The sequence below is a fragment of the Microplitis demolitor genome, chromosome 7, assembly GCF_026212275.2.
Source record: "Microplitis demolitor isolate Queensland-Clemson2020A chromosome 7, iyMicDemo2.1a, whole genome shotgun sequence".
Lineage (NCBI taxonomy): Eukaryota > Metazoa > Arthropoda > Insecta > Hymenoptera > Braconidae > Microplitis > Microplitis demolitor.
Genome location: NC_068551.1, coordinates 15,150,375 through 15,173,961, shown reverse-complemented (window position 1 = coordinate 15,173,961; position 23,587 = coordinate 15,150,375). Strand labels below are relative to the sequence as shown.

Below are 23,587 nucleotides of genomic sequence, written 5' to 3'. Positions count from 1 at the left end.
TGAAAATATTTAAAAAAAATTATTACGCATGTTATCCCACTATCAGTGGCTTACTGATAAATTTAATAATAATATTTGATAAAATTAAAATTACCAAGTATTATTAGTTTATAAAAAGTTATGTAAGTACCAAAAGTTTATCAGAAGTTTGCTTTCGCATTAGTATATAAATACCTAAAAAAAAAATATTTACATAATATGACGTATAAGTTTGGTATCCAATTGTTAACCTTCTACTAGTATATACTCCTTCTATATTTTATTAATAGACTAATTTCTATGACTAACTTCTACTAATTATCTATGGATTTATTTTTAAACTAATTATTTTTAATCAATGAAATAATTTTTTTTTAATAAAAAAATCCAAGAGAGTGAAATACTGATCTATTTCTGCTGATTTATTTATTTTTATTTTTTAATATGATATTCTTATTATTAATTTTAAATATTTTTGTGACAAATAAATTTAAAAAAATACATATATATTTTTTTTAAGTATAAAGTAACATCCTTAAGAAACTTTGCATAATAGTAATTAGAATTTGTTTTGTAAATTCATCAATTCTTAAGCTCTAACTAAATACAGCAGTCCCGCGAAAATTTACAAATTTTAAAACTAATAAAATTTTTTGTTTTAATTTTCTTTTTACAATAGTAATAATGAAAATTGTAATATAGACGCATACTCACACGCACGCGTGTATAGACATAAGCATTTCCTTGTCAATACTCGAAATAAATTTCAAATATTTTCAAACATTGACATTTGTTGAAAATTCAATTTTTAAAAATCAAACTTGTAATCATAACTTCTTTTTTTCTTTTAATTAAAAATTTATTTTTAGTTAAAAATGAAAAATAAAATACTGTTTTTTGAATTTTATATTTTCGCGCCATTACTACTGAGCTCAGAGCTAAATAATTTTCTAATGATAAGAGATTTCTTATATTTGAATAAAAGAGGTAAAATAAAATCTATTCAAATAAATACTTAAGTTATCAAGAGAGCAAACATACAAAACTTTTTAAGTATTTTACATTAATTTGTTGAATAAACTAATAATACACTAGAAGTCTCTATTGCTGATATTTTAAATTTCAGCGGGAAAAGATACGAACGTTCCTGGTGGTGTTTTAATATACTACGATACTAACCTTTAATTTAGTGTAAATAATCGAACACGTTCCTCGCAATATCAATAATTTAATTAATTTATTCTGCGTCAATAATTATTATAATTAGTAGTTAATTAATTATAACAAGTAAATAAGTAATAATTTTTAATATTTAATACCTTAGTTTTTCATTGTGTTTCATATATCTTATAGGAATCTATTGATTCGTCGTTCTGCTTATTTAAATCCACCAGAGACGTCAATTTATTAGAGGTATTATATTTAAGATTTGTATCTAGCTCTATATTTTGTGAAAATACTAAAATAATTGATATTTATCACAACAATTAATTTATAAATATTTCTTTTTTTTTATCCTTTTTATTTTTTGAAGTGAAAGAAATAAATCTTTTTTGCATTTGGGTGGCGGTATAAAAAATGATATTCTGTCTAGTAACTGGAACAAACTTAAAAAAAAAATAAATAAATAAAAGTTAAGCGTAACAAATGGCTTTGGCTAAGTACTTTTTAAGCTCTATTTATTGATCTAATTAAAAAAATTTTAAGTAATTACTTCAATGTCAGTATTAAAAACTTTTACTAACTAAAAGTCCGTATAATTCGCAATTTTGAATTTAAAAATTATTAGCACACAACGCCCTCTATGCATTTTATATAAATAATTTTTCTTTCGATGATATTGAAGTTAATCAACATCCAATAATTTTTTAATCAAATAAAAAATAAATATTTTAATAAATTGCACCTATAGCTTTTTAAATATTCTACATGTGCATATTTTTAGTTTTTTTTGTTGAAAAAAAAATCTGAAAATTTTTAATTGTTTAACTTCAGGATCATTTTTTTCAAGATCAATTTTTTTTCATTGATAGATTTAATTTTAAATTGATTTAATTTTTTTAAATATTTTAGAGTAATTTTGACACTGTCATGGTCATAGAACACTAAAAAAAAATATCTTTAGACTTTTTTTTTTTATCAAATTAAGTATTTTTAGATTTTGATACTTCTGTTGATTTCGTACATGAAAGAAAAAATTTTATTCATATCTAATTTTTTTTAGTGAACCGTTTTACCCTGACACGGAGAAGTTATATTAACAGGGCGTACGAACATAAAATTTATTAAACTATTTCCGAGCTTAAAAACTTTTTAAAAATTTTTTCTCGCATAAAAAACTAGAAAAAAAATATACATATTTTTAAAAGCTGCAGACTGGATATTTAAAAAAATTTATTGATATTTTTGACTACTTTTTAAGTTGTAGTAAAAATAAAAAAACATAATAAGTAGTATTATTTTCAAAACATTGAAACATTATATATACATATACTTTTTTTTTAAATTTATCACTTCAATTTTAGACTATGATTTATGGTATGCTCCCAATATGATACTTTATTATCCAGTTCGCCCCCAAAAAAATAAACCAAGTCATAAACCCAAAAAACATAACTTTAGTACTCGACATACAATATATATGAGTTTAATATAAATATAATAAAAATACTGCATAATATATACAAATATAAAAGTTATGTTTACAAACCATTTAAATGACACACCATATGTATGTGCGTGTGTCTGTGTGTGCGTCATTAGTAACTACCATATTAAAATACTCATTATAGAATATATATAGATATATTAATATATCTAGCATATCGATTCTAATGTAACATAACCATAACTAAGTACATATACGTGCCTTATTAACAAAGTTATGGCAATTAATAGAAGTTCTCTTGCGGAAACCAAAGCCCTTTGGTCTTTGATCATATTTAGATCCGTATCATTAGTACACGTTTTAACAAATAATTGGAGCGTGACCCATTTAATCAAATCTTAGTTAATTAACATCTTCATCTCTTATTAACTTTTATTAAAAAAATAATTTTGTAATTAGTAATTAAGAATCCGCTGATGTTATGTACCAGCTTGACTAGAATTTAAAGTTTTATGCAGACTATAGTATAGGACACTGATGCTCTACTTGAATACGTAACATATAAACATGTTTTTTTTAATATTTTTTTTATTTTATATCTTACTTTGATTCAACTTTATGTCGCGGTAGCGTGAATGTTAATGACTTTGATTATACTTTTTCAAATGTCATAATTACATTTACAAATGAGTTTGTAACGATGATTCATTTTTCATATGATGCGAAAGATGTCCCTGAGTGCAATTAAAATTATTCATAATAAAAAAAAAAAAAAATTAATGTAAAGATAACAAAAGTCAAGTTTGTAATTTTACATAATTTTTTTTTTTTTTTTAAATTTAATTTTAAAAATTTATGTAATTACGAAAAAGACAGAAAAGGAAATAAAAGAGAAAGAGTCCTTGAGAAAAAAAAATTGGACTAATGGTGTGCAAAATGGTCGTCTTGACCTCTAGGAAAATTAAGACTTGGTTCGTGACAAAGTGCTAAGTAAATATATATACAGATATGTTTGTTATATGTATTTATTTTCATTGATCTTTTTCTTTCTTTTTTAAAAGACGTATAGTTGTCGTTCATTTTAACGTCGTCAACTTGGAATTGACATCGACTTTACTACCGATTTCACCGGCTGACTATATAAGTATTCAAGTATACACACAGGTCAAGTTTTTATTTTATTATTATTTATTTATTTATTTATTTTTTTTTTTTTTTTTTTTTTTTTTTTTTTCATACTTTTCAATCCTCAGCAGAGTGGAGTAGTATAGAGAAAGAGACTCGTCTGTTGAGAAAATCGCCCGAGGTCGTCTTATGGTAAAATAAAGTGAGTCGCGTAACATAACGAGGCTCTCGCGGCAAAGGCTGCCGTGGCGAGCGACGCAATTATGTTGGATAAATAGTTCCTAGAACGTCATTGCAAATGTCTAATTGCCCCCTGGGATATTATCGTATCCATACTAAAATTAACGAGTTTAAGTATTTAATTATCAAAACTACGTACATGCATACGTAAAAAAGCTTCGAGCAATAAACTAAAAAATTTACAATAATTATTATTATGTATTTATTTATTTTTTTTTTAAATTATCAGTTTATAATAATTCATGATATATATTACCGCGTATTGTCTGAAAGATAATTAACGTAAAGAGGAAGTATACTACAGTTACGTAATTGTATCGTCAAAATATTTTTTTTTTCATTATTCAACATATCATATTATATTTATTTTATATTTTATTGTTATAATTAAAATGATTTTATTTTTTTTTATTAAGTTTTTAGTCTGGTTAATTATGTAACTTAAAAAGACTGCTAATTAATAGATTTAAATGAATTTTTATCTAGTAAAAAAATTTATACGTATTTATTAACCAACTAAACAATTTTATATCTCAAAAAAAATATTTGCTACGTTAATTAAAAATTATTATGTGTTGGTAGTCAAGAGTATTTCTGTACACTTGTATAAACTTTACTCAACGGAAATTAAAATTTTTTATATCTACCTATGATAATTTTTTAATACACTCAAAAATACTTTACTACTTTATTTACCCCCCTCCCCGGGTTTTTTTTTTTTATTAATTATAAATGTCTTTGAACTTTTTTTATATAAATTAAATTTATTTTCGTAATCAAATAACCTATCATAAAATTCTCAATAAAATTTCTTTAAAATACGGTCATTAAATTTATTTAATTGTCGTTTTGTAACTTTATATATATATTAAATTTATGTAATATATAAAGGCAACAGATAATAAAAATGATTGAAAGTAAAAGGAAATGATGAGCTAGTAAGATATAAAAGATTTTGGTGATCTGTTAATTAATGTCTTTAATATAGTAAAAATAATAATAATAATAATAATAATAATAATAATGGGTAATAATCTATTACTTAAGTGTGTAAAATAAAACTTTCATTTAATGTCATCATATAACACATTAAAGTGACAAGCCGATGACTGATGACACAATTTACGAGTAAAAAATAATGAATATCTTTCGGAAGATGATCAACAGCTTTATTGATGCCGATAGATAAATATAAACAAATTATATGGTTTGATAATAAAAAGAAAAAAAAACCAATGACAAAAATATCCTGGAAAGTTTTACTATAAGACTATATAATTAAATAATTATATGTCATGTATTGATGATTAGCCAAACAAGTAACGACACGATAGTATTTATTATCTCTTACTCTTTCTTGATCACGGAAATATTTATAGTATGTAGAGAAAACGTTTAAAGCATTGCATAAATCCCAGGAGTATTGTGCACCTCCTGGTACGAATTGCCGGTTTTTAGCACGAATAAATTGCGTGGGAGCCAATACTTAATCACGTACTAAAGTATTTTATATTTTTAACATATAAATATATAACACAGTGTGTTGTAAATTAATTGATAGTTCAGCAAAATTGATACTTTTTATTGTATATATTTTCGTCGTGATGTTTGTCACGAAATATCATTTCCGGTTTATTTAACTACCTGTTGATGGATTTTAACATATGAGTTTATTTAAAAAAAAAGTTTAATAAACGGTTTCTTTTTTGCAAATAATTAGTTATTCAATGGAAAAATAATTTTTGTTATTAAGGATTTACGAGAATTATTTCGTACATTTAAATAAATCCAGGAAGTTTTTTTATTAAATATTTAATTTTAGAGTTCAAGTTTTAATAAATTGTTCTTACACAGAAAAAAAAAATTCTCGACTAAAGGTAAATATTCTTGATTCAAGAAAATTTTTCTGGAAACGTAAATTTTCTCAGTTAAAGTAGAAAACCTCTCTGGCCTAGACAATTTTTTTTCAACCGAGACAAATTCTCTAGGCTTAAGAAAATCTTGACTTGGTTCCCGAAAACGTTTGTCTTTTAAAATATTTTCTTAACTCAAGATAACTTTTTTTTCTGTGTACGGACAAATCAACATCAATATTTTTTTTTTTGCTTTAAATGAATCTTTAAAAAATATTAAAAAAAAAAATTTTTTTTTAATAATGATAGACAAAAATATACGAGTGTGAATGTGGCGGGCATCAGAGAAATTTAAAGTTATGAAAAAATAGAGGAAATGATTAAAAAAATAACATTTATAAAAAATGCACTTATGAATTTTATAATTTTTTAAATGGGCATTTTTTTTTAAATTTTATTTTATTAATTATTTACTCTATTCATTAATAATTTTAAATTTATCTGATGTCTTCTGCTACATTCATACTCATGAAAAATATCGATGACGATAAATAAAATATCTATGACTGCATTGTAAGAAAAAAATATTTTGGTTAATTAATTAAATAATAATTATATTTAGTTAGTGTGTTATCAATAATGATAAAAACAATTAAATACCGATTGATAAAATTTGTAGGAGTTGAATATCCAAGTTGCAAACGTGATCTGATAACTTTTTCTTGGACTGTAACAACACGTGTATTTTTAGATGAATGATGTACTCGGGTGGTTTTAATAACCTGATGATAATGTCGCTGTGGACTTTGCTGGTGTTGTAAAGTCCGAGAAGTTGGACAGGCAATAATCCTCTCCCGAGGTTCAACCATCGTTATACCAAACATTATTTCACTTTCCTCAGGTATATGCATTCACTTTAGTCACGACACAATAATTTAAGTCACGCGTTTTTCCACAATCTGCCTTTCTCAATGTATGATTCTTGTATCATGTCAATAGAAATTTTTTATACATAATTTTATTAGACTTTTATTTTTTTTACTTTTATTTTTTGATGTTCGAATTTCTTTGGTTCGTTTTTCACTTGCGGTGGATTTATATTTTATTTATCCTGAATTATTAAAGATACATTTCACTGTATCTATCGGATCTAAATATTTAATTTTAAGATATTAATTACAAAAAAATACATTCAATGTAAATCATTATTTTTTTAATCAATTTTAATTTGCATCCTTTGGCAAAAAAAAAAAAAATAATAAAATACATTGTTATATTTTCTTGTAACTTGTTATAAATTATTTTAAAACATTTTTGTCAGATAAATTTATAGTGAGAAAAATTGGTAATAATTTATAATTTTAAATTGCTGATAAAATTTTTAATAGATAGAAGTGTTAAAATATTCTTGTATGTAAGTGAAAAATAATGTAGAATATTCATTAAGTCATTAAAGTATTAAAGTACTGACTTAAGTACCTTGATCAAAAAAAAAAAAAAAAATATTCTCGACCTTCAATGTTATCGACTTGTTCTATTTCTATGTCTTGGTATTTTGCCCAGTAATTCAAGTGTACTGTGGAGTTTAAAGTGCCACTTAATTTAAAACTCGTGCCATTCAGGACAAGAAATCCGACGTAAACTAAATCCATATATATCACGAATAACAAGAGTCTAACAACTTACACTCATCTTCAATTTGAATATCATTCAGAGTTGAGTATTCAACACAATGATATCAATCAAAGTCTACGTACTGATAATCAAAATTTAATATGGAATATCTAATGACATTTTTATACTATACTATACTATAATCTGTACTTTCTATCTCAATCCTTGAATTGACGTATTGATAATGATCTTAATCGACAAAAAATTGGATTAATTAATTGAAATAAAATAATAAAAATAAAGTATGTTTATTTCAATACGGAATAGAAAATTCCAATAGCTTTTTATTAGTTTTCAATATATTTATAATTTGTCGTGTATGACAACTTTCTAATGATATAGAGTAGTAAAATATAAATATAACGTGATTTGATATGATATGATCGTATGATCAAACGGAAAACGAATAGGAGCATTGTCCTAATATAATGAAAAAAAAAAAAAATGAGAAAGCGACATGAATTAGTAATTGAGATGAATATAGTTTACTGTACATATACTTAACTATGGAATTGTACATTATTGCTCAATAATATGTTTACAAATAGTTATACATACATCCGAGCTTACAACTTTTATTTTTTTCATCTTGTCTATATAATAAAACATTTATTTGTTTTGTTTAATTTTATTGTACATATATATTTACACTTGAGTAAATAAATGTTTGAATTAATGTTATTTAGCCATGGACATTTAATTATTTAAAATTCAGGGCCTAGATATAATACGAATACTACTATACGTTACAGACAGGCTAATATGTCAAAGTTAATACCGTTTGTTCTTCTTTAATATCCACGCATCGAGGTCGCACGTACGATACAACAAACTCGATGAATAACAATCATCAGTAAATCACTTTACTTGTAAATTTTCTGCCAGTCATAACTATTAACTTAAATTGACAGTTTCATTTTATTTTTTCTGTGTATATATATGTGCATATGTATAGGAGAAGAGGAGTGGGCCAAAATGGGGTAGGGTAGGTAAAACGGGGTACCCCCAAAATTTTATTCTTTAAATATTTTTTAAACATTCCAAAATCACTTTTGCAAATATAATTGAGCGTTATTTTGAATTTGTTTTCTTAAACTTTTTCAAAAATCGATTGTCAGCTTTTTCACCTTTTTTAAGGGGTACCCCATTTGCCTACAAAAATGCGAATTTCCTTTTTTTATTCGCAACTGAAAATTTTTTCTATTTACTTTGGATGTCATTAAGGAAAAAAATATTTAGCGTATTTGGGTCTTCAAAAACTCAGTATTTCGTTAAGTAACCCGTTTTTTTGCCCCTCCCTTCCCTACAAAAAAAAAAAATATTTATTATCGCAAGAAATTTTTACTCATCCCAAGAAAATTTTCATTTGCCTTGAGAATTTTTTTGCATTACGAATTGAAAAAAAAAAAAAAAAAAAAAAAATTGATTGGGGCGAGAAAGTTTCTTGCGCCAAGAAATTTTTTCTAATCCTAAAAAGATTTTTATTTTTAGTTCATAATTCAAAAAATTTTTTGCGCCAAGAAATCCTTTTTTTCATTATATATATATAGATTGATAGATAAAGATATTTATTCGATCCTAGAACCGTAGCTTCCTGAGGACCATCATATATATATATATATATATATATATATATATATATATATATATATATATATATATATATATATATATATATATATATATATATATATATATATATATATATATATATATATATATATATATATATAAATGAATGCAAACGTATTTGAATTTTTGTGGTTTATGTAATTTATTGTTGTGGTATTAATTAATTTGAATAAAAAAAAAAAAAGGTTTGTATAAAATATTGTTTTGTTAAATTTAACAATTAAATTTGGTGACTGGATATAAAAATGGTACGTGAGACAGCCGGTTTTTCGTGTGATTACCTACAAAAATACTGAAACGTCATGAAACGTAAACCTTTTTACTTTTTCTATGTTATATTTGGATAGAATTTTTTTTTATTATTTTCATTTGAATATTTTAACCTTTTATGACCTGTTATTTTACAATAAAATTAAAAAAAAAAAAGAGAATAAAAACAAACTGACGATCGTTTAAATTTAGATTTATCTATATTTTGTTAAATTTACTCCGTATTAAAGTCATCCGGTTCCTAGAATCAATAAACAACAATTATATTTAGTTCTGAGAATGAATATTTAACTATTGTGTCAAAATAAAAGTTGGAAAACCCAATATTTTAATAGCTTTCAAAATAAAAAAAATTTATTTAAACGCAAGAAAAAAATGGAATTTTTTTATTTTACTAAATAAACAAATAATATATTTTTGTTCTGTTATTCCATTATATTGCACACCTCCAACGCGAAGCGGTTGGATGGACTCTATTCTTTATTTGTTTATTGTCATGTACTAAAAAAAAAAGTAGGTCCTGAGTAAAAAAAATATTGCACTAAAAAATATCATTAATTGTCGCAAATAACAGATCTATCCCATGTATCCGTTTGTAATGTTTCTTTTTATGTTTCATCACTATTGTTCCATCGTTGCTAAATACACAATTTTTCTCACGTCAATTCGTTCTCTGACATTAAAAAAAAAAGAAGTAATTTTTTTTCTTCACTAAAAAGCACAATCACTTTTTAATAGAATAATTTTTTAAATAATTACACTGTTTTACTGTTGATGTAAATGAGGAAAAAATTTTTTTAATAAAAATAAATAATTATAATTAAAGAGGATTGTAACAACTACCTGACGGACCACCGCACGCGTCGATTCACAGACGTGAACTATCCATACGATGCTGCCGTTAGCTTTTGATACGGTAATGGAACTGTCAAAGTTATGAGAGAGGTGGTAAACAGTCAGTTTCACTCCCACTACATATATATACATACATGTAAATATATATCTACAAATATATTTACATGGATGAATCGCGATGTTATGCCTTTTGCCTTTACTTGTTTATATATATATTAAACGAAATTATAGTTCTATAGTTATATGACATCACATATTACTAATATGACATGAGTATATATAAAATACCAGTGATATGACATAAATATGTATAATTAAGAAAATATTTAATATATATATCCACAGAAAAAAAAAAGATTTTTTGGCGCAAGAAATATTTAACATTACGAATTGAAAACAAAAGTTTTATTAGAACTAGATAAAATTTATTGGGGCAAAAAATTTTTCTAGCCCTAAGAAAATTTTTGTTTTCAATTCAGAATGCAAAAAAATTCTTGGAGCGAATAATAGTTTTTTGAGCCAAGAAATCCTTTTTTTGTGTATATAAATATAGTTTATTGTGATATTAAATTTAAAAACATATAATAATTTATATTTGAATATGTTTTTGATGACATTATATATATATAGTCCTTTGTAAATAAAGTCTTATTAAATTATTGAAAGAAAATAAAAATGAAGTAAGCGAAGAAAGTTTTTTCTGTCTATGATGAAAATGGAGTTATATCTCGATTCGATAAAAAATAAGTTTCTATGATGAGAAGAAAGAAAAATTTTTATCAAACATCTTAAAGTTTCGATACAAGGGATAATCCCCTGATAAATTTTTCCGCCAGTGTTGCTATACTAGTAAAAAGTATAATAAAAAAAAAGTTTTGATACTTAAAGTTTACCTAATATACTAATTATAGAATATCGAATAAAAAAATTGAATTTTAAAGTTTTTATCAAACAAATAAGACTAACTAGTGCACGGAATGTGGGTCGTAGAATTTTTCATACGTACTCGATTCGCTTTAGTTATGTTCAAATATATTGCTAAGTACTTTTCATGTAAAACTTTCGATAATTGCCTGGTTCAAAGCTATAAGCACATGTGTATGATATATATTTATCAAAAGAGTGTGAGTACTTCAACCTCAATAGTTTTTACAGATGAAAACAATTTATAGATAACACAGAAACCTAAATTAAATTAATCTTCTTTCAATAGCGTGCATATGATATATAAATTTTTTTTTTAAATATTGATAAGTCTAAACGTGTTTTTAACTTTTCATTTTTATCATTAAATGTCAATAAGTTATAATTATAATTTCATATTATAATCATTATGTATAATTAGATTTAAAAATATTTCTCACCATTTATTCTTTTTGTAATTATTAATGTGGAATTACTTATTCGATAGTTAAAAGAAACGTTGTCTACTAATATTTCAAATATGTAAGTTGATTAGAAATATTTAGATTTGTTTATAAAAAATTTTTGTTGATCTGCTGGTTTTTAATAAATTAAATATGAGATAAAAGCTCCGGTTTTTGATATTGCACCATTTGCGGACACTGTATTTTCTATTTGTATAGAAAGAATATAAAAAATTTTTTTACTGTAATAAATATTATTATATATTTTAGTACGGCAAAAACATCTGTCATATTTTTGCGTATTTCATATATCAGCTTATCAAACTTATCAGTGTCTAAAACGGGTACTCAAAGTGTCAAGAACCGGTAGTTCTATCATATATTTATAAATAATTTTTTTTTTAATCATTGAAACATAACATTACACTGCAGTTTAGAATAAATAGGGCATCTGATTAACAAAAGGAAATAAAAATAATAATGAATATCATTAGATTTTTAATTTGTCTTGTTCAAAATTTTCCATGAAATTTAGAGAAAATTATTTGAAATCGTTAACCATTTCGAATTAGTCCGAAATATAAAATACAAATATGATTACAAATTATCTTATTTTTATATTTCTTTCAATTCGAGTCATAAAAATTAAAATCACAATGTATATTTTATGTTATGTAGTATAAATAATTTTTTTTTACTGTCCATAAGTCAATTAATTTTAAATATGTATTTAGAGTACCATAATTTTAATTGAAATTTCCCTTTTTTTTTAATACTTAGTTTTTGAATACTCGAAATTAAATTTTTAATTGTGCGGATTTTTTTTCTTTCAAAATTTTCTAAAGGATAAACGAAGTTCAGTTACGTGAAAACTACTTGATAGCTTTTTTTTGGAAAATTCATTTTTCTAGAAACTTGTTTCAGAATATTTTTGACGTATCTTCAATAATTCTAAAAAAATATTAATTTAAAGTTGAGTAGAAAATAATGGCATTAATTTTAAAAATTTTTTTGCGGCTGAATTATTGGGTTTACATGAAAATTATCTTTGAAAATAAAATAAATGTTTAGGAGTGATTATAGTAGAAAAATAGTTTCTTTGAAAATATTTTACTCTTGATAGATAATAGATGGAAATGAGTAATGATTTATCATGTTCCAGGATTACTTTAAGTTACAGGGTAATTTTTAATAAAAAAAAATTAATTCCGTGTAAATGTATAAGATTTAAATCTGTGAATTAAACGATTCTTAATAGGTCGCGTGCAAAAATTTAATATTCACAGAATCTATTAACTCCTTAGATAATAATCTATTTCTTTATAAATTTGATAATTTAAATATAAATATTACTAATTTTTTTTTATTTAAAAAATTAAAATTTTCGAAATTGATAAAATAAATTATTTTTTATTATTTAAACTTTGAATATTGATTTAATAGTTTTATTAATTTTTATTAATAACAGATTGGAGTGTTAAAGAGTCAAACACTAAAATGTATAATGAAACAAAGAGGATGGAACAATCGTCTCGAAATATTTTTTGGTCCTCAATGATAGTAAGTTTTTAAAAGTATAAATCCATTAGCAAATAAAACTAATAACTTTTAAATCAAAATTTAAATATTTTTTACAGTCTGGTGCTGCAGCTGGTCTAGTTTATGATGTTATATTTTTTCCAATGGAAACAGTTAAAACGCGGCTACAAAGTAAACAAGGATTCATAAAATCTGGAGGATTTAAAAAACTTTATCGTGGTCTTGGACCAGCTATTGCTGGATCTGCTCCTACTGGTAATATTATTTACAATTCCGTATAAATTAATAATAAATATTTATAAATTATGTATATAAATATATTATTTTATATATTTAGCATCACTTTTTTTCGCGACTTACGAAGGATTCAAAGAAATTGTTCAGCCTCATGTCGAACAAAAACATTATCCATTTGTTCATATGGGAGGAGCTTGTGCTGCTGAATTGGTAATTTAAAAATAAAAAATTTGTAATAAAAAGATATAACAAGTGATTATTTTTTTAAGGTGGCTTGTCTTGTTAAAGTACCTGTTGAGGTATTGAAACAACGTCGGCAAGCGCTGTTAACTGATACTCATCCCGCAGTTCTCGGGTTAAGAACTTTATACCGTGGGTATGGTATTACTTTACTTCGCGATCTACCATTTGGTTTATTTCAAATGCCTGTGTGGGATTTTCTTAAACTATTTTGGAAAAATAAAATGCAACGAGATTGCACACCACTTGAAGGAGCAATTGCGGGCGCGTTTGCTGGTAATTTAATTAATTTATTTATTAATCAATAGTATAAAAATAAATACAGAATTAAATTTATTATTTTTTGACAAAGGTTCTATCTCAGCAGCGGTAACAACACCGTTTGACGTTATAAAAACAAGAATAATGTTAAGTAGTATATCACAAAAAAGAGTTAAAATTTTAGATACTATGAAAGAAGTTTATAACGAAAAAGGACTTAAAGGGTAACTATATATTAGTGATTAATACTTTATTATTTTATACTGTAAAAAATTTTTGGAGTAAATGCAAATTAAATCTGGAGTGAATTTGGAGTAAGTAAATGTGGAGAGGATGATTTTTCATTCATTTAATCTCTTCGAAGTAAGATCCGATTTTTTTTTTAACTCCGCAACTTCCAGTGACTCCGAATTGACTCCCGATTTTTGCAGTGTATATTTTATAAAAAATTGCGTAATTTTTTTTTAAGATTATTTACTGGATGTTCGCTGAGGACTTTTGGTTTCGGACTCAGTGGTCTCGTATTTTTCGGAGTTTATGAACAATCAAGATATATTTGTTCAACAATTTTATTTTGTGATTCACCAAATGTATAAAATATTAATTATTTAAATTTTTTAAATAAATAATTATTGTAAATAATTTAATTAAATAAATAAAACAAGTGAATTAGATTTTTGAATTTAAAATGAATGATTAAAATTCATTAATAAAGAAAGAAAATAAATAAATTAGCAAACAGTAATAGAGAAAATTAAATGATAGTATATGGATAGTAAAATAAATATGAATGAAGGGGGTGTATGAAAGAAAAGTATGTAATGCAGTAGATAGTATAAAGACGGATGTATGTAACGGAGCATTTAGAAATTTGTATTACGTGCTTGGACGCTTGAGTCAGTGCATGTGCACATAATGTTACATGGTGAACACAGGCGAAACGGTATAAAGTGTGCACACGCGTGAGCAACGAATCGTATCCATTTACCTAGAGTACCGCTTCTGCTTATCAAAAGTATTATTCTTTCTTACTCTCTTTCTCTTTCTTTAACTTGTTAAATTATATATCTATATATACACATATATTTGTAGTATTTAGTGTTTGGAATGAGGGTAAACTTGATACGTGATATCGGATGTGTGATAATATATATGTGTTAATAAAGCTCATGAGGTCAGGTCTTCTTCAGGTCACTGGGGAAATCACTAAACCGTCGAGTAAAAAATTTAATCATCAACTTTTTGTTGCATAAAGTAGAAACTCTTTTCCGTACTTTTACAAAATTAACATATTTCATTAAATTTAAATTGGATAATAGATTAAAATTTAACTACCCATATAAAAAAATTTTTTTAAAAAAGATTGAAAAAGTGTTGATTATTCAAAACTCTAAAATATGACACAATTACGAACTTTTTTAAAAAGATTTTTAAGGTAGTTCACTCGCAAAACGACTTTTCTTAGGAATGCGATGAAATCAAAACATGAAATTAACAAAAATGTCTAATATTTAATGAAAAAAAAAAACGAAATTTTTTCACCGATTGTAAGACGAGATATTAACAATCAAAAAGTGCATAATTAACATGCTGGAGATCTACTAAGTATAAAAAAAACATGTAGTTTCCTGAATATCTTGGAAACGGTTTTTACCATTTTTTTTAAACTTATCCACTGTTGAATGAAAAAATTAGAAATTTTTTGAAAAAAAATTCTGAATTTCTTGACCGATTTGTTTAAAAAATATTGATTTTTAAAATATAAATAATTTTAAAATACTTGGCATGTGGTGAGGCCAGTAATCACAACTCGGCAACGTTGCAGTCGTCATACTTAACCCGCGGAAATTCAAATGTCACTCTGTTGGGTTAAGTTTTGAACATGAAAGTATTGGAGGTTAAAAAATTTTTGGAAAATTTTTCGGAATAATTTTTATTAATGTTAAATATTTATTCAATGATATTAAACAAACAAAAAAATATTTTTTGATATTAACTTATATTAATGATAGTTATTCTAATAGCTTTAGAATTTTTTAAAATTATAATATCGAAAGTAGCACACATCGGACAGTTTTATTCTTTTTATATGGGATTTTCTTGTAAGTTTAAAAACAAAAAATTATGAGAATATGCACAAAAATTCATTTTATCCAAAATTTGTGATTGTCAACAATAACAAACTTCATGTATATTAAACTCACACTATATAAAAATTGCTACCTATATACGTTTAATCTATAGACTATTCAATATAAATGTTTGCAGCGTTGCCACATTTATTATACTCATCAGTGTGATTGTATTAATGTGTATCCGTATATTTAAAACTAAAATGAATTGGATACAGTCTCTGACAAAAATAAAATATTCTGGCACTGAGTATCTCTAACTTTTTTTAGTTACGATTACGCTATACTTTTGGCTACGAATGTCGCGAGTGAACTACCTTAAGACGCGTTTTCATTTGTTTCTCTATTCGCACTCAACTGGATAAACGGTACTATCTCTGTTGCACTTGTACATTAAATAGGAACTTTGTCCAAGCTTTTCTCGTAAACAAATGGAAGTTATCAAAAAATTCAAGTGCACTTCGCTAGTTCGTAGAGTAAAGCATCGGGTCTGTGTCTTTATTTTGCGTTTAGAGCTTTTATTTCAGAGAAAAGCTGGGACAAAATTATCTGAAAACCGTTCTTAAGGATAAGCAGTACTAACCGAATTCTCTGTTTTTAATTACGTCTTGAATACTTATGTCACTCAAATGATGAAAATCTTACGAAAAAGTTTGTTTTACACATTTTTTTCGGAAGCTATGAAAACTGCAGTAATGACAATTAAATAATAAATTAAAAGAAAAGTAAAATTCTAAAATTCGGTTATTACAGCTTAGCCTTAAGGTATTCTCAGACAGTGCCCCCCCCCCTAGTTTTTTAAAATATTCAATAACTTTCAAATGTTATAACTATATTAATATTTTATTAATAAATTGAAAAATAATTAAAGTACTATTTGAAAAAAGGACAATGTAGTTGCAATTTCGTCGGAATATAGATTTGAAAAAAAAAAAAAAATACTTATAGTCACTATCAACTAGGAGTTAAACGAAATTTGGTACATAAATTTCAGTAAAATCTTCAGGACATATTATAATTCGAATTTTCAAAATTCGTAGGATAAATTTTGTTTGATTCCTAATTGATAACAACTGTAAGTGATTTTTTTTTCAAATCTTTATCTTGGCAAAATTGCAACTACGTTGTCCTTCTCTCAATTAATGTTTTAATTAATTAATAAAATTACATTACCGTTATGACAGTTGAAAGTAATTAAATATTTTTAAAAAGTGGGGGGTCTTGTCTGAGAATGCCTTTAAACATCTGAAAATACAAAGACAAAAATAATCGACTCAATATCATGAATGAGTGCTTATACTCTTTTGTAAACTTTTTTTGACTCTCCATTAAAAGTGATAAATTTTATAATTTTTTTAAGTGCAAATACCTTCAGAAAAAAACTGTTTTTGAACTGTTTCTCACCGTTTTTTAGCATATTTCAATAGTATTAAGTCAATCATTGATTTTTCTCTTGAATTTTCAGTTTTAAAAAACTGTCACGTTTTAAAGTTTAGAAAAGTCAATGGTCTTTGAATTTTTGTTTTCACGGGTACTTAATGGCAAAAGAAAAAAATGAAATAAAAATAATTTTAGAAATATCAATTGAAACTACTGCAGTAGTGGATAGTAATAGATTATAGTTATAGCTATAGTTATAAAGTCTACTATAATTTTCTCTTGCAAGCTTTTAGCTCTTAATCTTCAGTGAAATATAACGCCGACACTTGGCTCATGTGGTATATTTCAAAATGTTAAATAAAAGAAAATAAAAAAATAAAAGACTTAACTGCAGCTAAAACAGATGCTTGAAATAAAGTGCAAGTATGAAACGTTTCATCTTTTATTTTAAATATTACGTGTAATGGAAATATAGATCTGCATTTTTTCATTATTTATTTTAGTTTTCAAAAATATGGTAGCGCCAGAATATTATTTTTAAAACTTTATTGAAGATAGATAAATAGGAAGCTAATGAAAAATATTTATTTTTAGAATTATAACAAAAGACGAGACAGTTAAGTGTCCAAATAATTTTTTCTCATTTTTTTTTTCTGAATATTGATGATTCTACTTCTTTGTACACTTTTTAGGTTAATATAAGAAAACAAAACAGGGGATTACATTTTTTCAGATCGAAAAACTTTTCATTCACAACTAAAATGCTATTGCCAGAAGTTTAAATTAAAATATGCAATGTAAATATTTGTAAATATATAAAAATCTAGTGTGTTTTTTTTAAATTTACTTCGAATTTCAAAAAAATACGGCTGTCAAATTTTAAAACCCAAGTAACATTCAAATTTTCAAGTACTTGGGAGATTGGGAAAACAAAATTGTTTTTTTAAATTAATTCATTGTTTGTTTTAATGAAAAAAAAAAAAAAACAAAAAAAAAAAAAAAGTTTTTTTCAAGCGTAACAGGTGAAATTCTTTTAAAAAGATTAAATAAAAACAAAATGAGAATTATATTTTACTGGGTTTTAAAATGGAGCAGATTAAATAAAATTTTCTTTTTGAGTTTAAATTTAATACCAGAATTTATTTTAAAAAATAATTAATGTAAATAGTTGGTAATTTTTATTTATGTTAAATATAATACGGTGGTATGTTTTTTTTTTTTTTTTTTTTTATAAGACCTAATATTTATAAATTGTGATATTCAGGGTAAATTAATTGAATCAACCTACGCTCCTCATTCTTATTACGACAATGTCCCTTCTGATGAGTAGTGTAAGGTCGAGAAATGAAATCACGGTAAATTATCTCGTTCGCCGTAACTATACTAAGTAAAAAAGATAAAAAAAATGTGTAACCAGTGTCATATAATTGTGTCATGGGCTTTTTTTATCTTCACAAATTTAAATTAAGATACAATATTTTTTCTTTTTTTAATTTTATTATAATATCCATAAATTTTATAAAATACTTTAATAATTTTTTATGACAACTAATCACGAAATTTTTAAAATATTTTTTTGTTATTAAAAATCAGCATTGAATAAAAAAAATCTAAGATTGTCTTTAAAAGATACACATGGATACAATATCTTATATTACATTCGATGAAGTTTGTGGTAAACCAGCGGAACCGTACACTCGATACTGCGCCCAAGTTATTGTGAATTTTATGATCAACTTATCCGATAAAACTTTATTTTTTTTTTATTTTCAATTTTTTATAATACAACTGACAGAATCAATTCACCAGTTGTCACCTAGAGTTAAGGCGTATTATCTATACAGCTTTCTATATTCTTTTCTCAATTCAACTAGTGTACACTTACTTACTGTTATTATAAACTATTACTATTATACTCTATCACGTTTGCTAGAAAAAGCTATGGAGACACTCATGATAAAGATCAGCACTTGTATCTCTTGAAATACTGTCTTATCCAATACTCTTCAGACTAAATTTTATTTTTCACGAAGAGTATCAATATATTTATTTTTAAAAGATTTAAATATAATTTTACTTTTAGAAATTTATAAGTAAATAAATTTCGGTACTAATTCGAAAAGAACTAAGCTTAAAACCAAAAGGGCGTATAATTTTTTTTTAATTGCAAATCATATTGTAAGGTTATTCTAAAGCAGAAAATTGGAAAAAAATTTTCAAAGCCAAAAGGATGAATAATTTTTTTTTGTTGCTAATCATATTGTAGATTTATTTTACAGCTAAGAATTGAAAAAAATAAATTTCCAGCTCCAGAATAAATATACAATATGACTAGTAATAAAAAAAAAATTATACTCCTTTTTGGTTTTAAACTTAGTGACTAAAGTCAAAAGGGCGAATAAAAATATAAGACCTTTTAGAATTAGTGATGCGAAATATTTATATAATAAATAATGATAATATTTAAAAGAAAAAAAAATCAAACGTACTGACTATAAAATTTTTTTTTTTTCAATTTTGTTTTTGCCAATGACTTGGTGAACGATACTAATGTAATATTTGCTAGTGAGTCATCGTCACGCATGTCGAGGCGATTAAATTTATGCGCCTACAAAACATTTATGTCGACAATTATGGCTCGAGATGTCGAACGTACTATTATATACATATATATATATATATACATATAGATATAGCTACCAGGTAAAAGTGAAAATGACAATAGTATTCATCTTTTTAAAAAACAGCTTAATGTCTAATAAAATAACTATTGATAACCGACAGATGTCAAAACGACATAAACACGAAATTTAATTCTTCGACTTGCTTATAAAATAATCAACCACATTGATCATTTTTTATTATATCATTTTATTTATTGAGATAATGATAAAGCAGTTTATTTGATAACCAGTCAGACAAAGTACACTAATTTATGAGTCAGTTAATTTTTTTAAAAGTTAACTTACGTAAGGTAATTATAGATAACAATTTTCATGGCCAAACCGATTGTTTTTATTATTGAAGCAGAATTTTAAGTCTAGCTTTTAAAAGTATTTTTAAAGTCAGTTTATTTTTTATAGACCAATTATAAAATCAATATACTTAGAATATCGGCTAATAAAATATAGAATTAAGTTACTTATTAATTTTTTTATATAAAGTAAAAAAATTGAAAATTTTGTATGATTAATATTTTTCTGATTTTTAAATAATTTTTTTAGTTAAATATATAATTAATTTGAAAAAATTATTCTTGAACTAGAATAAAATTAATATTTATTTTTATTAATTCAAATAAAAAAAAGGATTATAAATTTTAAAAAATAAATCTGAATAGTAATAACAAATTTTTTTTTCTATGATTATCAACAAAATAACGGATGTCAAATCTAAAAATTGATTTTTTACACTCTGTGATGTCTTTTGCACATTATTCCCTCATTTTTAAATTTAAATGTTCTTAATTCAAAAATTTGTAATAAAGTATGAGTTGTCTCTACTGTAAAAAGTATTTTTTTTGACAGTATAAAAAAATTACTTAATAATCAAAAAAAGAAAAAAAAAACTACTTCATTGGCAATAAATTATTTTGATTAATTTAAAAAAAAAGTCAATTATAAATGATTTTTTTTGTTAATAAACCATCAAGACAGTGTGGTTTTTACAAAAGAAGAATCCGAACGAACAATATAAAAAGTGTAAATAAAAAAAAAAGTAAATAAATTTGTAGGCAAGTATAAGACTTTGGAAAACTTATATGCTTGAAAAGAGTCGTTGATAAATTAGCCTGTGGCAAAAGTAAAAGTTTGTGATCAAGGAGAAAGCCCACAAAGTACAAGACTGAGTACAGAGAGTTTGGTCACGTCTCTGAATCAACCATTCTAGTGTAATATAAAAGTCTTTGTATCGGTTTACTTCACCATTAATAAATAGTAAATTGGATGTATTGATGGTTCTCAACAGTTTACTGGTATAGCGGCATTGGCGGTCCTTTGGTATTATCTCAAGCTATCGGTGATGCATTACAGAGTTAAAGAATTATTGATTTAATCGTGCACTATTATCATGTGCAAAAAGATTAAAAATTTCTTACCGAAAGCGTTGTACACGGTTGTTAAACCGTATGAATAATTGACACGCTTCAGTTATTGTTAATACTAACACGCTAAAATGTTTAAGCTATTTTGTTGTTATTACTTCTTTAAATCCATAGAAATTAATATTAATAATAATTAAAATATTATTTAGTTAATTGTTATAGTGCATGAATTTACTACTGCTATAATGAGGCTTATTTCACGACTTTTTTTTACGCATCAACCGGAATGAAGAGCAAATTTTAACTGTTAAAAGACCCGAGATGAGAGCAGCATAAGTTGCCGATGATAATTATGCGGGTATTCAAAAATATATATACATATACATACATATATAATAGCGAAAGTTCGCGGGAAAGTCGACAGTGGACTTGATAATTTTTTTGTTATTTTCTTTGTATTATTTACGCTTGCATTATACATGTATACAATAATATACCTACAGATTTAGGTACAGGTGATTTATTATGTTAATATATAACGGAAAACAATTTTATAAAATACATGAGCAATGATAAATTTATTAATCAACTACTTAAATATCTTCGAGTTATATTTAATCATGACCAAACAATGGGAATTATTTTTAATTTATACATAATTAATACCAATAAAAATATTTAAGTGGAATTTATATTAATGTTTAACTAATAAAATTAACTATTGACTGTAATAAAACTTTTTATAAACCTGTGTACAGTAAAAATTTTGTATATTGTAAAAGCAATTGTTAAATCAATAAGAAGCCATCGTTTTCCTTGTTAAATTACTTGAATTTGCATATTTAAAATACAGCATTATTTTGTTGCCGCGCTATCGATCAGAAATTAGCCTCTTTTGACTGACTACAGACATTAAAACTCAGTATCAATGCAGGTACTAAGCAAAATATAGTGCGTGGCACGACATTTAACACGATTTCAAATCGAGTGATGTCAGCCATCGCCTTTGGCTCGGGTTATCACCTTCACCCCCGTCTGAAATTGTTTTGTTTCACCCCGTGTCACACAATATACTATAGTTATTGATCAGATCTAAATATCTTCATAGTACCAAACTTTTGGGTAATGTTTCTCAAAGGTTAAGTGGGTGTATTCGTTTCCTTGATTAAAAAAAGTGATCAGAAAGAATTTACAGCGTTAAATGTCCATAAGAGGCATGATATAGAATTATTTAAATAATTTAAAATTATTTATAATGATTTGAGTTCAAATCATTTCGTAATCAGGATTGATTATGGTCCAGGTTTACTCGAAATTTTAGGGTACACGGAAAAATTATTTCCATTTGAAATGATGGTGTTATAGTAAAGTTGGACCATGTTGGCTACCTATTCAAAATTTACATAATTACATGTAAAAATCACTATGGCCATATTAGTAAAATTTACCATGAATGCATTTATTTGAGATATAATCGTTGTAAATTTTACTATGATCATAGTAATTTATGCTTGTGTTTACTTCAATTTTTTCAGGTGGCCAACATGGTCCGGCTTTACTATGACACCATAGCACTACAATTATTTTTATCAATATTAAAATTAATTTTTCTAACAATCAATAGCTTTTACGGGTAAATATCAGTTATTATTTTATATTATGACTACATTATTTATTCATAACGTCAATATATTGCCAAATGTACAGTTTGCTTTTAGTTATATTTGGAAAGTGTAAAGATTGACACAAAATAAATGTTAATAAACAACATAATACATTATGTTAAATCAACACGAGAGAATGTTAAATATTTAACACGAAAATTTAAACCCGCTCTGTTTTCAATACTACACAAAATTATTTACTACATTGAATCACAGCCTCACCCATTTTTCGCATATAAAAATGAAAAAACCAATATTACCTCATGTTTTTTTTTTAAATCATAACTTTTATATAAACTTGAAAGTAAAAAAAATTATTTAAAAAATATATAACTTTTATTTCAACGAAAGATGTATAATTTATTTAAAGTATAAAATAAATTTTTGTATATATTAGATGTCGCATTACAACATAAAGTATATACACTGGTCACTAAAATTAAGGTATATAATAAAATTCCAAATTTTTTAGTGATCTTCAACATGCTG

General features: G+C 24.8%; 2 protein-coding genes across 8 annotated transcripts in view; one reads left to right on the top strand and one right to left on the bottom strand.

Moving 5' to 3' along the window:
* The window catches only part of LOC103568957 (IQ motif and SEC7 domain-containing protein 1), a 97,698-nt gene that overhangs the window by 21,992 nt on the left and 52,119 nt on the right, over positions 1–23,587 (bottom strand). Inside the window, exons 1-2 of one of the 6 annotated variants that reach the window (XM_053740370.1) lie at positions 10,225–10,283; positions 6,466–6,955 (exon numbers count right to left, since the gene is read on the bottom strand). The exons of 3 other annotated variants lie outside the window; for them this stretch is intronic. In XM_053740370.1, the coding sequence (XP_053596345.1) occupies positions 6,466–6,716 (251 nt within the window). In that variant the 5' untranslated portion in view covers positions 6,717–6,955; positions 10,225–10,283. Of the gene's footprint in view, positions 1–6,465; positions 6,956–10,140; positions 10,284–23,587 lie in introns of those variants that run through there. 2 more of the 6 variants (XM_053740369.1, XM_008546008.3) reach the window with 2 other exon arrangements.
* LOC103568956 (S-adenosylmethionine mitochondrial carrier protein homolog) lies at positions 1,165–14,554 on the top strand. 2 transcript variants are annotated; one of them, XM_008546004.3, is made up of 7 exons: positions 1,165–1,392; positions 13,072–13,163; positions 13,241–13,397; positions 13,480–13,589; positions 13,649–13,895; positions 13,972–14,104; positions 14,350–14,554. In XM_008546004.3, exons 2-7 carry the CDS (start codon positions 13,101–13,103, stop codon positions 14,474–14,476), a joined length of 837 nt encoding a protein of 278 aa, XP_008544226.2. In that variant the 5' UTR covers positions 1,165–1,392; positions 13,072–13,100; the 3' UTR covers positions 14,477–14,554. The 2 variants fall into 2 exon arrangements, with proteins under 2 accessions (XP_008544226.2, XP_014296846.1); XM_014441360.2 differs by lacking the exon at positions 1,165–1,392 and adding an exon at positions 8,085–8,464.